Genomic DNA, 16,070 nt, shown 5'->3' with positions numbered 1-16,070 from the left:
GAGCCGCGGGCCGCCGTCATGACGCGCGCACCGTGCTCGAGTCCATCTACGACACGGCCGTGCGACCAGACCCCGAGCGCTTCGCAAAGGCGGAGCGCAGCCGTGCGCGCGTGCAGGCGCTCGAGGGCGCCCGCCGCGACGCCCGCCGCGACGCCCTCATGGAGCTCTACATCAACGCCACCACCTTCATCGTCACCGAGGCCGAGCTGCAGGCCGAGATTGACACCATTTTCCACGAAGACTATTTCCGCAAGCTCAGCATCAAGGGCCTGCGCGCCGGCGCCACCGAAAACGTATGGGGTGTCCACGGCGCGCCCCCCGGCCTCGCCTCCATGTTTGAGACGGTCAGCAGGACCTCGACCAACGTCGCCAATGCCAGCGAGTCCGAGTTTGACCACTCGGTCAAGCGCACAAAGAAGATTTCGGAAGAGCTGACTGGCGGCAAGATGGCATAAAAGCATAATAGCATTAGGAACCGTGGGAGCGACGGAGCATGTACAAGACCATGTGCACCTTCTGTTAGCATATGCGTGTAAAATTACCAATACAATATGTACATTCACAATCAAAGCATCATGATCTGTTCTAGTCAAGGCGTGAGCGTTCTTTTATTCATATTCATGTAGTACGCCCCCCACTATATACCAAGTTTGGCGAGACAAGTACATTCATGTGAAAACGCTCAAGTCAAACGACGATGCAAAGAAATTCAAGAGATCAAAAGAATAGCACATGTCTAACGCTCTCAAAAAAATGCAACTGCTTTCCACTCGGAGAGTCGCACAGCAAGTGCATGCTATCTGCGCTCAACAAGAAGAATGTGCATGGCGGCGTAAGCCACGAGGATAAAGGTGGCCGCAAAGATGCCCAGGTTGCGAATGTCATACCACAAAGCACCGTTCTGGAAGCCAAATGTACTGAGAATAGTAGCGCCGGGCACCTTGATGGGGATGCCGACCTTTTCGTCAATGAGTGTCAGTCCAACCACTTCATTGACAATGAGAGCTTCGAATCCGTAATGGAAAATTGATATGCTCTGCAGCCAAGCGGCACTGGCTGGAATCTTCTCACGGTTGAGCAGGAAGCCCGCGAACAAAAGACTGAACAGCATGACCAAGCTACCAATGAGGTTGGCCACGCCGCCATCCTTGAAGATGATGCCGATGAACAAGCAAATGGCCGCGGCAGCGAGGTTGAAGAGCACAAGTACGATAATGAACTTGATGAAATGGGGAAAATCGGGTACTAGGCCAGTCATCGGGTATAGAATAGAGCCCATCAGAATAGGCGGAATAATCCGCAACGGTACAATGTCAAATAGCACCTTGGCTGCAAAGTAGGTGGCTGGTGAGTAGTATCCATTGGCTCGTTCGCGCAGAAAGAGCAGACGCTCATTGGCAAACACAGTCAGACTTGTGAGCGTGCTGAATCCATACAGTGCCAAGAGGAAGAAGAATAGGCCGAGTCTGTTTTGGAAGCCAGGAATGTCATCAGTAAGCCCGTAAAAGAGGAATCCGGCAAAGACTGCAAGAACAATGGCAATGGCATAGTGAGTCAGCATCAGCATTGGATTCCTGTAAAGATTCTTGAAGGTGCGATGCGAAAGAATAATGAATTGGCGAGGGTAGCTGATGCGGTGGTAACCCTTTCCGACAGCACTGATGTTGATGTTCGGACCGTCTACGGTGTACCCATTAGCGTTGGAGCCGTTAGCATCTTGAGCAGCCGCAATAGACTGTTGGATCTCGTCGTAGGTGCTGATGGCGATGTGAGACTGGGCAAACGCCTTGGACAATAGATCAAGATCGGTTTCGGATAACGCATCGGGTGGCAAATCGTGATGGTCCTCGGGTAGCTGTCCGAGAGCTGTGACGGGGTGTTTCTGAAGCTTGTATGCCCCGACTTCCTCGCCACCAGCATCCGAGGATGCAGCGGTATCAGCAGTGCGTCTGCGCGTAAAGAGCTCGCGTTCCTGTCGAGTACGGATGGAGTCGGCACGTTTGGCTCTCGGGCGGGAGGATGAGCTTTCTGAGCGTTCCTCTCCGATGCTGGCACCGGATACACTGGCAATAGACTTGACAGCTCTAGTGCTGCTTGGTCCGACGCTTGCAGAGTCAGCACCGACAGTGCCATCATCAATAGAGTCAGCTCGGCCGGCGTGCATTGTAAGATCTACCAGGTAATCTGCAATGTTGAAACCAGGCGGGCACTCATATCCAATGCCATCAAAGTATGGTTGGCACTCCGAGAACTTGCCAGAGTACACAGTCTTACCCTTGGCGAGTAGCACAAGCCGATCAAACAGGGCGACAATGTTGGAGCGTGGCTGGTGAATAGTAAAGATGATGGTGCGCTGGTAGTTTTTGGCCAGTGTGACGAGGCACTCGATGACGTTGTAAGCGTTGAAAGCGTCCAGACCGCTCGTGGGCTCGTCAAGGAAGAGAATGGAAGGGCTCGTGACCAGTTCGCAAGCAATTCCAACGCGTCGCTTTTCGCCACCAGAGATTCCACGCCCCTTCCCTTCTTCGGATCCAATTAGCGAATCTCGGATGTGGTAGATTCCAAGCTCTCTTTCCACCTCGAAAACTCGCTGTTCCTTGCTGGCGCGGGTCATGTCGCGAGGCAATCTTAATAGAGCGCTGTTGAGGATGGTTTCATGAACGGTCAAAGTCGGAAGCATCGTATCTTCCTGATCGACAAAGCCGATGACATTTTTGTAGTCGTTATCCAATACCTTTTCGCCGTTGACAAAGAAATCACCAGAAACATGGCCGCGTTTATTCTTGCGGGCAAGGATATCAAGAAATGTCGTCTTGCCAGCACCAGACGCACCCATGATGGCTGTAACCTCGCCCGGATGGGAAATTCCCTGAATCCCGGTAAGAATGTGCTTTCCGTTGAGAGCGTAGGACACGTTTTGATATTGTAGCGACGCGGGCCTGTGGTTGGCCATGAGCTTGGTGCTCTCGTCGTCGGAGTCATCAAGATGAATGGCGCCATACTGCAGTCTGCGGCGAGCTAGATACCAAGTAACAACAATGACAGCGACAACAAACAGGGCACAGGCAGCGATGATGCCGGCAATGAGGGGAGTGTTGATTTGCTTCACAGGCCGTCGATAGCCAGGGACTTCAGTCTCGTGCATGCACTCGCCCGCACCGCAGGTAAGCAGGATGCTGGAGTCACCCAGCAGGTCGGTCATGAGCTGGTCCATCTGGGGTTCCTTGAACGCGCACTTGTGGAGCGTATCGTCGTCGTTGGTGCATTCAAACGACGCAGGACCCTTGATGGCTTCGGCCAAGAAATCGGTCAAATCCATAGAACCGTCCTTTCCACACATCATGCGTTCAGGGATACAAGTGCATTCGATTTTGTTGCATTTATACGATGTGCCGTTTGTGGTATCGCCAAAGGATGCGCTTGACTCGCATTCGGTGAGGTGACAGTAGAAAGACTCGACCTGATCAACCCAAACTAACAAGTGTCAGTACACGAGCACTTTCAGGACTGGTCTTGTGTCGTTGCTTACATTGGAAATCACATTCTTCCTTTTCCGCGTCGCAAGTAAAAGTGACCTCTGGGACTTGGTCGCCGAGCAATTGGAGAATCATCTTATTGACGACGTTGCACATCTGGTGGTTGGTCCGAACCAGCTCGCCAGTGCGGTAACAGACACCGCCAGTCTCATCAGGCATGAAGGCGTTACAGGCAGAGTCCTGAGTGCAGACATTGCAGTTGACACCGCCCCAACCCTCGTCGCATTCGCAGCGGTCGCCAGATCGCATGGGTCGGTCGCGACCGCGGGCCAAAGAGCCGCAAACTAGTCACGCACTGGTCAGCATGTAATTTAGTCGTCGGAGTGATCCATTGGGGTCGACGCACGAGGCTTGAGGCAATCATCGCCACCGAAACCAGCGGGGCAATCACAGATGCCGTTATATTCATTGCAGCCAGCGTACTGGGTGCAGGTATGGGCGGGAAGGAGACAGTTGAAGCTGCGCAAGAAAGATGGGTCAGTAAACGAGACTCGAATTTGTCGCGCTCGATGGACGAAGTCGGGTGTTGGCTTACCATGGCGGGCAGCCGTCTGGACGATCGTTATCACCCATGAGAGCTAGCTGCGCTCTCAACATGTCAACAGTCGGGTAGGAGGCATTTTGCAGGGCGGCAGCGATGGCGGGCAAAGCTGCGGCGATCCCGAACAGCATGCTCCCGAGGGATTTCATGGCGCTGTGCAGGAAGGCGTCCGTGATGCGGACTTGTTGAGATGACAGCGTTTCGATGATGCCAGTGCGGAGATGGGCCGTGGTAGATTCGGTGGGATTGGAGACGAGTAAACTGGCTGCCTCAGCCCGGCTAGGCTAACCGTAGACAGAGGAGGGATGACGAGTGACGAGTTGACGCTGGAAAGGGCTAAGGCTGAAAGCGTCCTAGCGTTAGGTTGTTAAGGCAAGGTACAGCAACCGGCCCCACAACGGCGCGGGAGGACGGTGCTACACGCGTTACGCACGCCGTGTTTCTGCACGGCAGGTGAATGCGATGAGTAAGTATTGAATTGGTAGATCTCAGGGCTTGGGCAGAACTTGGACTCAATCCCCAGATTGCGAAAAAAGGTAGTCGGGTCAAAAGAGAAGTAATTGCGGGGACATGTGTAGAAGGCGGGCCAGTCTCCACCCGAGTGTTTGGCACGTCCGTCCAGCTCTGTTGGCCAGGTTTCAGGGTTAGGTACGCAAAGCAGCTGTACAGCTGCTGCGCTTCGCAATGACGGAGCGCTGCAGAGTAAAAACTACCTTACCTATCTCGAGATGGCCGGTTGAGGGCAGTGTGCTGCTTCACAAGGCGTAGACCTTCACACATCCTGTTTCTATATTGAAACCAAGCTACATGGGGGGGCATACGACACATTCCAGTCACAAAATCAGCATCCCGATTGAATATATAAATAGGGCTCTGTCTAGTCGCCCCATTGGCCCACTTCCCTAGCTGCCTTGTGTGTAGTTAATTTGTAAGTTAAAGCTTGCTTCTATTTACATGACGCTTCGTGAAAGCGCTGACCCTGCCGAGTGGGGGGGTGACTCGTGGGTGGCCCACGTTACCAAGTGAACGGTTTGGCCCGCGCCTAGATACGCTCCATTTTGTAGCTATCCACCTGCGACCGAACGCTTGGAGACTCGCAACTATTGCACCACACACGCGATGACATCATATTTAGAAGTTTGCTTTGCTATTTAATTTTGCCATCATCTTTTATGCTTTGTTTTTTTGCTTTGACGCAAATGACAGATGTTCGAAAAGTCTCCCACTACTCAATCTCGCCGTACTTTTCGTACTGCTCTTTCAACAATGTCCATTTTCTCAGAATCGTAGCACAGCCTATTTTTATCAGATATCCTATTTCTCGACAATTATTGCAGTTGAGAGAATCTAGGCGGGGGGTAGAAAAGCTCGTGCTAGGCTTTGTGGAATAATGGTTGTGAGCAGTCAGTTTATGCATTTTCCCTACATGCTGATGCTTAGGCCAGCTTTTACAAACTCGGAAAAGGTCGTGATGGATACATACAGAAAGGGGCTGGGACATGCCGGCCCCCGAGTGCAGAGCACGTCCAAATAGCCGAACACAGAACAATCATGTGAGAGGCGGGAGAAAACCGACAAGGTAGCGATTCTAATTGTCAATTGGTGAAGACTGTGACTGATTTAAAATTCGTCGCAAGCCGAATCAGGAGTAAGGTGGGCCGCTTTTGCTGGGGAGCACTCTCTTCCAAAGTGCCTCTTTCTTTATGGGGGCGAGCACGAGCAGTAGTGATTGTTGCAAGACCCAAAAAAAAAGAAGAAAAAAACAGCCGCCTGTTGCCTCGCATTAATTTACTGTCCCTCATATGTCCAGGACTTGTGTCACCGTGAAAATGTTGGGTGTGGAGCAATATACCATTGTCTTTAATCGAGCGAACTCGAAGATACACTGGGCACCAGTCTGAAATGACATGGCATTATCTCTTTGCTGGATCATCCAGCTTCATTAGTGAGACCCAATTACTGTAGCTCTGCAAGCAAGAGCGTGCTGGGTTGCTATTCATTGACACTTTCAGATTGGAGCAGTATGTCTATTGGCAGGAATCATGTATTATTTTTAGAGTATAGCTATATATATCCAGTACAACGTTTTGGAGCTAGTCATCTGCCTAGGGATTGCTACCCCGAGCTGTGCTATCTCGGCTGGCTAGATTGAGCCGTTTCTCTGACAGGTTGGAGGGCGGTTGAGCAGCATAATGGTGACCCCTCTCAAGGTCATCAGAGTCCTGGCCGGGGTTGGCAGTGGTGTAGTCTAGCCATTTCAAGAGTGTGTAGAGAAGATAGGCCAACACCGAACCCATGACAGGGCCCAGCCAATAAATCCAGTGGTATCCGACAAACCTTGTCACGACGGCAGGACCAAAAGATCGTGCTGGGTTGATGCCTGTACCGGTAAAGTTGGTACCGCAAATGTGGGCGATGAAAACGGCGATGCCGATACCGATCGGAGCAAGAAAGGTGGCCCTGTGCTTCTCGACCGCGAGGAAGTAGACAGTCAGAACCAACTGAGAAGTGAGGAACATTTCGATGAAGAGTCCCTGCACAATGCTTGTTCCATCACCCAAAGTATTTGCAACGCCCAGCGGGCCTGGAAGCAACCCATCGGTGACGGCCGCAGCTGCGATGCCAGCAACAATTTGAGTGGGAAAGACCAATGCTCCTCTTATAGGCGAGACAGCACCAACGAGAACCAGTCCGAGGGTAACCTGTTGTGAGATGTCAATGGCTGGTTCAGCTGGCGGGAACGTTCAGTGGGCCATGACTTACAGCAGGGTTGAACATGCCTCCAGTTACACGAAAGAAGATCCAGACATTAACGGCCACGGCAGCACCAAAAGACGCTGCGATGAACAAGAGACTCGAGGGTGACAGGCGGGCTGACGGGTCACTGGGGTTATTGTTGTCGATGGCTGCTTGTGCTCCGATAAAGGACAAGAGCAGGAACATGAATGTTCCGCAGAACTCGCCCACCAGAACTGTAATGATGCTCTTGTACTGGCTAGGTACTGGACGGTCTCGGCTCTCGCTGTTGAAGTCGTGACCTCCAATGCCCAGCGCGGGCTGGTTAGGCTCACTATCCGGGGTTGCCATTCTGTCGGTTGGCGGGCTCGCAGCGTTGGGATTTTCTGTAAATTCGTTCGATTGGCTTTGGCGAGGAGGGACAAGGACGGTGATTTTATAGAGTAAAAGAAAACTATATAGTTAGGTATTAAGAAGGGTGAAAATCACGCTACATACACATTTCCATGGAAACGATTGCGTGTTATATAGACCGGCCAGAGCATATGCATCAGAACGGCCTTTTTGCGTACAAGACAGCTGAAAGTGCTTGGCCCAACCGTTTGAAGTCGAAAGCTTATTGGCTTGCATTATTGATATTGCTCTTCTTAGCAACGGTCCTCGCTTGCTTAGTCGGTTTGAGTTTCATGGTTCGTTCGAACTCTAAGCCATAGCGGGCTGCAAACGGACGTTGACCAGGGTCTAGAACGCCCCCGGTAGGCCAGTCACAGCACCGTTGAGCCCCACAATTCAAAGCCATCAGGAATTTTGGGTGCTCCATATGCAAGCCACACAAGCTGAAATCTCGGCACAAATCATACGACGCATTCCAGCTTTGGCCTTGGGGGCGCTGTAACCATATCTCGTTAGATGTGCAAAATTTATACGAGATTTCTTTTTTTTTTTTCCTCAGCTGCACCGCACTCTCCTCTAGCTACATTCTCCTCTAGCTACGCTGCTCCTCTACACTACCCATGACGCGCCTAAGCTATGGCCAAGGAGAGGTTCTTGGCGTCGCAGCATGTCTGAATTATGATGTGTCAGCGGAAGCAAGCATGCCTGATGCATGCAGCGAAAGATGGATATGCATTCGATGTAACCAAGAAAATCTCTACTAAAAGCATCTATCTACTAGCACTAAACTGCTGCTCTTACTACCTGCCGACAAGGCGAGTCGAGATGAATGGTAGGTAGCTTTTCTCGCATGTGTTGCAAGTTCAGATGAAGGGGCAAAAAATCGATGAAAAAATTTACCATCATGACGATTCTGTCACTTCTATTTTACTCCATTTTTTGTCGTACTTGTCCGACGCGACGAAGGGGACTTTAGTCAGGCCTTCAGCTGGCCTGGCCTCTTTTTCTCGTACCATATCTGTCCTGAAGCCCCCCCTCGGCCGATACAGCCACATGGCTAACTAACTAGTGCGGACAAGCCGGAAGAGCACGAGCCAATTCCCCGAGTTGACGCTAACAAGCAAGACCTCTTGATAAAGCTCCAAGAATAAACTCAACTCTAGGCGTATTGGGAAAATGAGGATTATTTTTATTTTATTTTCTTTAACTTTTTCACTGAAAATATTATCCTGTCGGCAAAACAGTCAATTCATATTTCGCGCATGTCCTGCTAAGGTCAAGGGTCGTCGCTATAAGCGATTAGTGTTGGCAACCCCGTCCGTTCAGCTTGGCATTCTCCCGCTAGTCAGGTGGCTTGTTCTTGTTCTCCGTCTGCATTGCGTTGGAGAACCGTTTTGGAAGTGGGTGTGAGCGCTTTTACCGCTAAGCAAGGGTGATTTCGCGGAAGGGAGGGTTCATGCCACTCAGCTCTGTGCGCCGTGCCGTGCTACATTTGTGCCGTGTTGCATTTGTGCCGTTTTGCATTCGTGCCGTGTTGCATTCGTGTGGTTTCTGTCCCAGGCGCGGGGCAATTGGATTCAATTATGCCTTTGCCAGCTTGAAAGTAAATTCTGCTCAATTTCGTAAAGCTCTTTGGGAGTGCAGTTTCAATCAGTCCGCTTGGTATGCCGACTGCGAAAGAATGTGTCGGAAAAGCTGAAAAGTTGTAAATAATGCCAGGCAGAAGTGGAAAGAAGCATGTCAAAAAGAACGCTCATCTTGATTGATCATCTATGCCTGAAAATCTGACCCATGAATGCCTTGAACAAAAGAGTCAAAAACTAGCGTGCTATCGTGCCAACTTGACTTTGGACCATGACAAGTTTATCCACTCTTGTCGGTGAATCTTTTTACAATGGCATCAGAGATCAACCAGATTTCAGGAGGAGTAACACAGATCACGCCTTGAAGCTATATCCGCATCAACAGCAACCAACCAGAAGCTATTCCGACTAAAGTGGGAGAAATCATTCAAAGGGACATATTCTCAATAACCAAAAGCGATTTATAATGTTCTAGAGGAGCGAAGAAGAAGACGGCTTTGAAGACGGCAACGAGCCCATGAGGAACAAGGGGTACTGAAAAGCAGTGAATTAATTAGCATTATGCCGCCTCAAGATATCACATCATCGGCAATAGCGCGCCACCAGACCGCACGCATTCACTGGCGTCAGACGGGTCCGATCGTTCTTCCCAGCCCCAAGTGCGAGCCGGCAGAATCGAGGTGGCTTGATGGGTATCGAGACAGTGGTCGTGGCATCAATGCATCATGTTTCAGCAGTCTCTTCGGCTTACCAGTCCTATTGCAGGTGTTTTGGGCGCAAGAGGCAGTCTACTTGTACATCGTAGCACTTTGGCATGTCAATATGCCATGGTGCTAATTGGTGGGAAAATCGGCACTCCTAGCCGGTCAAGGATACAGTGTATCGATTACACGGCGCAAGCCAAAAGGCGGCCAAGGTGGATGTCGTCATAATATCATTGGCCTCGCGGCAGCAACAGTTGGGGGATGTTTTCTTTCGTATTTGATGCACTGTGGATCAAATCAAGCTTGAGCTAAGGACCCTTTGCGTCGCTAGTTGCCGATCGACGCGACAATACTACAGTGTGGGTGGCCACCGGAAGCCTTGTCCCGATTGCCCCCGGTCAAAGGAGGGGCTAATCTCACTGCCGCAACTTCCTTTGTAGGAGAAGAGGCGCTGCTCTAATAACCTGGCCCAAGGGTGACAGAACATCGCCGGCACACGGAGTAAGGCTCATTCTTAATGATAGAAAAAAAGGACAGTATTATCAGCAAATTCCCTAATTAAAATATCTGCTATATATAGAATGATATAAAGAATTTAATCATATTTACCTTATATTTTATAACATCTTGTGCGTAGAGAAATACACTGCTGTTGCTGACACGTCTGCTTAAGCACCAGCGGTCTGTTTTGTCACCCTTGTTGTGCCTGACAACCTGGGCCTCGGTGAGCCCCACACAAATTGTATCCCTAGGTACCTAGCCAGCACCAGAGACAATTCCCCTAATCAACCCTGAATTAACCACCTGATTTTGAGTAGACAGAACGAATAATCCCTTTGACAGTTCGGCAGCAGTTTCAAGATCACAGTTTGCTGCAATTCAGTACCTCGACGGAACCCGACTAGCCGTCCTTGGTTACCTGGCCAGATTGTGCATCATACTAGAACCTTTTTACGCCACAGGTACCGACCGGGGTCAGATGACGGGCAATCTTGCAGTGTTCTGATTGGCTAGAAACACTGTCACTGACTTCAAATCTCCTCCCGATCTAACTATCATTAACACGATAGATGTGTAGCGGGCTTGATAGCATTATATAATAAAGACAAATTGTGGATAGCCTCTCCGAGACTAACTAGACAGGCATTGAGATGAGCTGGAGCTTCCCAAGGGCGCAAAGACCCTGATCCACCTAAAACATCATTTTTAAACAATACGAAAGAGGGCTAAGTGAGAGGTCTAGCAAGATGAATTGCGGGAAAGGTAATCGCTGGAGAGTTGTGTTGGACCTGTCCTCTGGTTTCCAGTTTATGTCCTCGATTTAACAGCCTCTTTTCATTCTGTATCCATCTACCAACTACCTGTTGGCAATTCGGTGGCTCATTTGCTACAACGCCGATATCGGGCATTCAAATGTACTCAACAGCTTGCAACACATCTCATTGACGTTGACAGTCACGACAGTCGAGCGTACGAAGCCATTGTCAACATGGGTTCTTTGTCAAACCCGAACCGGATTGTCACCGTTCGACGATCAAAGCGAAGAGGCCTGCTTGCCTCTTTCACTCTGATCCCAGAGGTCGAGAACCCGTATCATTATTCCAACGTGGTGAAATGGTTCATTACGTTTATTGTAGCGTTTGCTGCAGCGACAACTTCCCTTGGCAGTGCCATCATCTTTCGTCAGTATACAAAAATAATAGAGCATCTCAGGCCATCATCTCTAACATTTTGGGAATGAAGCTGCCCTTTCCGAGACAGCCTCCGGGCTTCATTCCACCACAACACTAGTCAACTTGTCCGTCGCCCTCTACATGCTCAGTTTGTCTTTTTGTCCACTCTGGTGGTCAGCATATAGCGAGACGGCTGGTAGACGCACCGTTTACATTGCTTCGTTTTCGCTCTTTGTTCTCTTTGCCATCATCTCGGCTGTGGCAAAATCAATGGGTACTTTTATTGCCATGCGCATGATTTGTGGTGGCGCTGGAGCATCCGTTCAAGCAGTTGGGGCAGGGACGCTAGCGGATATCTGGGAGCCGTCAGAAAGAGGGAAAGCCATGGGAAGATTTTACATTGGGCCTCTGTGTGGTCCTCTACTTGCTCCCGTCATTGGAGGGTCAGTCTCAAGAAACTACCTGGTCCTCTTGATATCTCAACTAACAATTCGTGTTCCCGAAAAAGATTTCTAACTGCTCGATGGGGATGGAGAAGTACTCAATGGTTCTTGGTAATATACGGAGGTGTATCATTCGCTCTCCTGCTTGTAGCTTTGCCAGAAACAACCAGAAACTTGAATACCTCTCAAGCACCCGGACAGCAACAAAATGAGCTCTCGGTGAGCCATGATTCACATGCAATCTTGGCCGTTACTCTCAAGACTCAAAGAACTCTGCGCCACCTGCGGCACCTATTTCTGGACCCTTTAAAGATGATATTTCTCCTCCGTCATCTTCCCATACTCTTCACATCTTACTATGCGGCTCTTGCCTTTGGATCGCTTTATATCCTCAATATTTCTATACAGAAAGTCTTTGCGGAGCCGCCTTACGGTTTCTCTGTGTCCATACTAGGTCTATGTTACATACCTTCCGGGCTAGGTTTCTTGTTATCTGCCCTATTCGGCGGGAAATGGGCCGACTACATCATGAAGAGAGAAGCGAAACGGAGGGAAGTGTACGACGAGAGAGGCAACCTCTCACTGAAGCCCGAAGACAGGATGATGGAAAACGCATGGGCCGCAGCAGTGGCGTTTCCTGCAGCAATGATTTGGTATGGGTGGACAGTTGATAAAGGTGTCTTTTGGGTCGCGCCGGTATAGTACACCCACAGTTTTGCTTTTTTTTTTTTTTTCAAAATCTTATTGACACTTGCTGACCTTTAGTCATTCAAGATGTTTGCCAATTTTGTCTTTGGTCTCTCCACGATGCTCATATTCAGCTTGGCCGTGACGATGCTGACAGAGTTTATTCCGCGTAAACCCAGCTCAGGAGTCGCTGTAGCGAACTTTTTGCGCAATATATTCTCCTGCGCAGGCATCCTGTTGGGGGATCCTTTATTACGCATAGAGGGCTATGGGTGGATGTTCACGGGTCTGACAATTCTCGCGTCGTCTGGAATTGGGGTTGTGTGGTGGATGAGGAACAAAGGCACCATTTGGAGGGAGCAAAACATGGCCAAGCTAGGATGAGCCGGCCAAGAGGTTCCCTCATTTTTGGGACAGCTCCATCATGAAGCCTTGCCCAAGGTACTAACTAGCATGTCATCCTCTACAGAGCAAGCTGATCTAGTCTAGTATTCAGCACTGGCATCATCTTTATCGACGGTTGGCAAGCTAACGCGATGTAAACGGTCACTGGTAGATGCAAACATCAATTATGGCATTGTCGTGTTATCAGTTGTACAGTTATTAGATTTTGCAACAAAACATCAGACTAACTTTGCAGCACAAACGGTAGCATGCCGGGACGGGGGAAATACTACAGTCGTAAATGGGCCACTTTTACCGAAATACATATAATTTCAGAAGGCGTCTTTATCAAGATGGCTGGCAAGGGCATGAATACCGATACTCACCTTGCAGCTACATGCGATTCTACTATTTTTCTTCAGGTGGCTGAAGAGTCTAAATGTTATCATTAGAAATCCAAGTCCTCAACGTAAAGTTCTCTTGGCTTGGGAACTTGATAACCTTGTAATCGTACCCACTTGGTCAGCCCCGGCTTAAAGACCAAAAAGACCACCAATGATCTTGTAGACACGCCTCGGTTTATTGTGGGGTGTGGGGGTTATGAAGATGCATTAACTATTACTAGTAATTAATTGGCTGCCGGGTGCCGGGTGCCGACAAGGCTCCACTTTTACGAGTCCCATAGATTATATTTACTCCGCAGTTTGTCAACTCTGGCTTACAACTCATCTTGGTCGTTTCTCAACTCTCCATCTGTCACCTAGTAGTCCCTTGTCGTCTCCGGTCTCGCCAAAATCTGGGACAAATTATAGCCACTTTTTTTTTTCTTCTGAAACTATTGTGCGTGGTCCGGTTTTCGGAGTCAGATCATATTGTGTGAGCACCTGAAACTCGTTGTTTCTTGGAAGAGAAGACGCAATCTTGTCGGTTCATTGTACAGAGTAGCGTACTTTGACCTCACAAGTGTTGTCATTGTTTTCGTCCTTTAACCGCTTCGATGCCTCGACGCCACAGCTTTCGCCTCTAGGAAATAGTGGCACATGCAATGCGCATTACTTAACTATGTTGACAAAACCAAAAGCATGGTAATTGTGATTCTAGCTAGCCTAATCAGGCAATCGTCGGCACGACACCTATAGAGTCGCAAGGCGCCATAACTAGTACTATCGAGAAGAACTAGCTCTTCCATACACTAAACTTGGCACCATGTAAATGAAAGAGCACATTTCTTGCGCGCGGCGGGAAATGTTTTCGCCAGACGAAAGCCTCCTAGTTTTTCCGTTTCAGGCATCACGCAATCTCAATGCACACTTTACCAACGTGCTTGCCAGACCACTGATATTCGTATGCCGCCTTGACGTCCTCGAGCTTGAACAGCTTCTTGTCGACTACCGGCTGCAGCATCTTTGGGTTCGCCTCAATGGCCCGGCACATTTCCTCCATCTGGGCACGGCTACCGACCATGAGGCCGCGAGCCGTGCACAGATTCATGAGGCAGTCGAGAAAGCCAGGCTGAACCTGGGCTTCGCCGCCGACGAAGCCAATGATGCTAATGACGCCACCAATCTTGATCGCCTGGAGACCCTGCGCCATGGAACTCGGACCAATGACTTCCACAATGTGGTCGACACCGACGCCGCCGGTAATCTTGCGCGCTTCAGCGCCCCACTCGGGATTCTCCCTGTAGTTGATGACGTGATCGGCACCGAGCGCCCGGAGCGAGGCGGCCTTTGCGTCGGAGCTTGTCGTGGCAATGACCCTGGCGCCGGCCGCCTTTGCAAACTGAAGCGCAAAGATGCTCACGCCGCCAGAGCCCTGCGTCAGAACCCACTGGCCCGCCGTCACCCGGTTATCGGAGAGGCCGTACAGCGCGTTCCACGCTGTCAGTCCCGCGCAGGGCAGCGTCGCGGCTTCCACGGCGGACAAGGTCTTGGGCTGATGCACCAGCCCTTGCTCGTTGAAAGCCCCGACCGAGCGGAGCGTGCCGTCAATCGCTCCGCCGAGACCGGAGCCGGCTGCTTCGGGGGTCAGTGGCCCACCAATGTGCTCCTGGTTGAACAAGGTAACCACCTTGTCGCCGGGCTTGAAGCGAGAGACTTGGCTCCCGACGGCAATAACGGTACCTGCCCCATCAGACCCAGGGATGACGTTGGGGCTCGTCTTGAATGGGTACTTGCCCAGTGGAATAATGAGGTCGCGGTACTATCGATATTTTTAGCTAGCTGCTGCGTATTAACAGCATCGTCGGCGATGAAACTCACGTTGAGCGATGCGGCTTGCACTAGATTGCAGTTAGCATCCTCGTATTATGTATGCACGACAAACTTGAGAGCGCTGCTTACGCTTGACGAGAACTTGACTAGCGCCAAGCTCAGGCACCGGCGCATTGGAAAGCTTCAGTACGTTGAAGCCGCCCTGGCCGTCCTGAGAGGTGACGTTCCACTGCTTCGTCGTCTTTGGGATAGAGTGAGCCATTGTGAATGTGTTTATCTCTGCTATTTAGAATAACGTCTTTCGTGATGATGGTGTAGTCTGTTGCTGTAGGTAAAGGGAGTTTGTGTGATACTAAGAGATTAAAGAGGCGAGTTGGTTGGTTTAAATAGACATCATCTTCTTGAATCAGGAGTTTTAGCTATCGTTCTCCGTGCCCCAGCAGTCTAACTACATCTCATGAGATTTGTCTTTAGATTACATTTCCAAGACGTTTACAAAGGTTGATTAATAAGGTTTCATTTGTCGATGAAGCTTGACGTGGTTTGTTGATTACTAACTTGACTATTTTCCTGAGGAGGGTAACCAAACTTGATCCTTGAAAATTTCATGGCTAAAGTTCCATGGCCAATCAAAGTCATTCATTATCAAAATGTTACCGCCCGTCATGTCTTTGCATTAAAGGGCGCGGTGGTTTGACATGGGCCCGGCTCTTCGATACGGGCGCGGGCCACCAACGATTTCTAAGATGGAGCGGTAGATCTGGTAGTGTAGTGAGGGGCGTATACGAAACGGAGTAGAATGGTTTCAGACGCATCAAGAACTAGGCACGAATGGCATGATCTGACTAGAGAAAGGTACCTAGATAGATGATACAGTTATGAACAGATTTGTCTAGAATCGAATCCTGAGGCGTTTCGCAAGGTGAATTTGTAAGGTTCTGGTGTTTAAGTGTTGTTAAATTTGTCTAAATGTGTTTAATAGTATCAAATAATGATGTATACTTTAGTTTATATTCATTTAATTTATAACATCACGGCAAACGTTTCTTTGTGTATTGGTCTGGTTGGCAGGCACTCCTACTGGACTTGCCGCCACTGGCAGACTTGGCCGAGGGCTCCCCTCATCTTCAGTCACCTCCAGATAATAATTCCCCCCCCCCCCCCCTCTCTCTCTCTT

The 16,070-nt window shown here is 49.9% G+C and overlaps 5 protein-coding genes across 5 annotated transcripts in view; 2 read left to right on the top strand and 3 right to left on the bottom strand.

The window, feature by feature from the left end:
- The window catches only part of BBA_01617 (uncharacterized protein), a gene marked incomplete at both ends in the record, with an annotated part of 1,044 nt that extends 589 nt beyond the window's left edge, over positions 1–455 (top strand). The window contains one exon of the mRNA XM_008596714.1: positions 4–455. Coding sequence (XP_008594936.1) covers positions 4–455 — 452 coding nt within the window. The remainder of the gene's footprint in view (positions 1–3) is intronic.
- Positions 456–796: 341 nt separating this feature from the next.
- Positions 797–4,226, bottom strand: BBA_01616 (ABC-2 type transporter; the record flags this gene model as incomplete). Its single annotated transcript, XM_008596713.1, has 4 exons — positions 797–3,474; positions 3,530–3,820; positions 3,883–3,995; positions 4,072–4,226. 4 exons carry the CDS (start codon positions 4,224–4,226, stop codon positions 797–799), a joined length of 3,237 nt encoding a protein of 1,078 aa, XP_008594935.1.
- Positions 4,227–6,182: 1,956 nt separating this feature from the next.
- Positions 6,183–7,164, bottom strand: BBA_01615 (aquaporin-2; the record flags this gene model as incomplete). The annotated part of the gene is made up of 2 exons (XM_008596712.1): positions 6,183–6,779; positions 6,841–7,164. 2 exons carry the CDS (start codon positions 7,162–7,164, stop codon positions 6,183–6,185), a joined length of 921 nt encoding a protein of 306 aa, XP_008594934.1.
- Positions 7,165–10,982: 3,818 nt separating this feature from the next.
- BBA_01614 (MFS multidrug resistance transporter) lies at positions 10,983–12,680 on the top strand (the record flags this gene model as incomplete). Its single annotated transcript, XM_008596711.1, has 4 exons — positions 10,983–11,175; positions 11,255–11,609; positions 11,675–12,305; positions 12,375–12,680. The coding sequence occupies 4 exons, from the start codon at positions 10,983–10,985 to the stop codon at positions 12,678–12,680; spliced, it is 1,485 nt and encodes a 494-aa protein (XP_008594933.1).
- Positions 12,681–13,970: 1,290 nt separating this feature from the next.
- BBA_01613 (zinc-binding dehydrogenase) lies at positions 13,971–15,155 on the bottom strand (the record flags this gene model as incomplete). The annotated part of the gene is made up of 3 exons (XM_008596710.1): positions 13,971–14,882; positions 14,942–14,961; positions 15,023–15,155. The coding sequence occupies 3 exons, from the start codon at positions 15,153–15,155 to the stop codon at positions 13,971–13,973; spliced, it is 1,065 nt and encodes a 354-aa protein (XP_008594932.1).
- Positions 15,156–16,070: the final 915 nt, after the last annotated feature.

This window comes from Beauveria bassiana (genome assembly GCF_000280675.1).
Source record: "Beauveria bassiana ARSEF 2860 unplaced genomic scaffold BBA_S00003, whole genome shotgun sequence".
Lineage (NCBI taxonomy): Eukaryota > Fungi > Ascomycota > Sordariomycetes > Hypocreales > Cordycipitaceae > Beauveria > Beauveria bassiana.
Note: the sequence above shows the minus strand (reverse complement) of the source record. Positions and strands in the feature narration are given on the sequence as shown.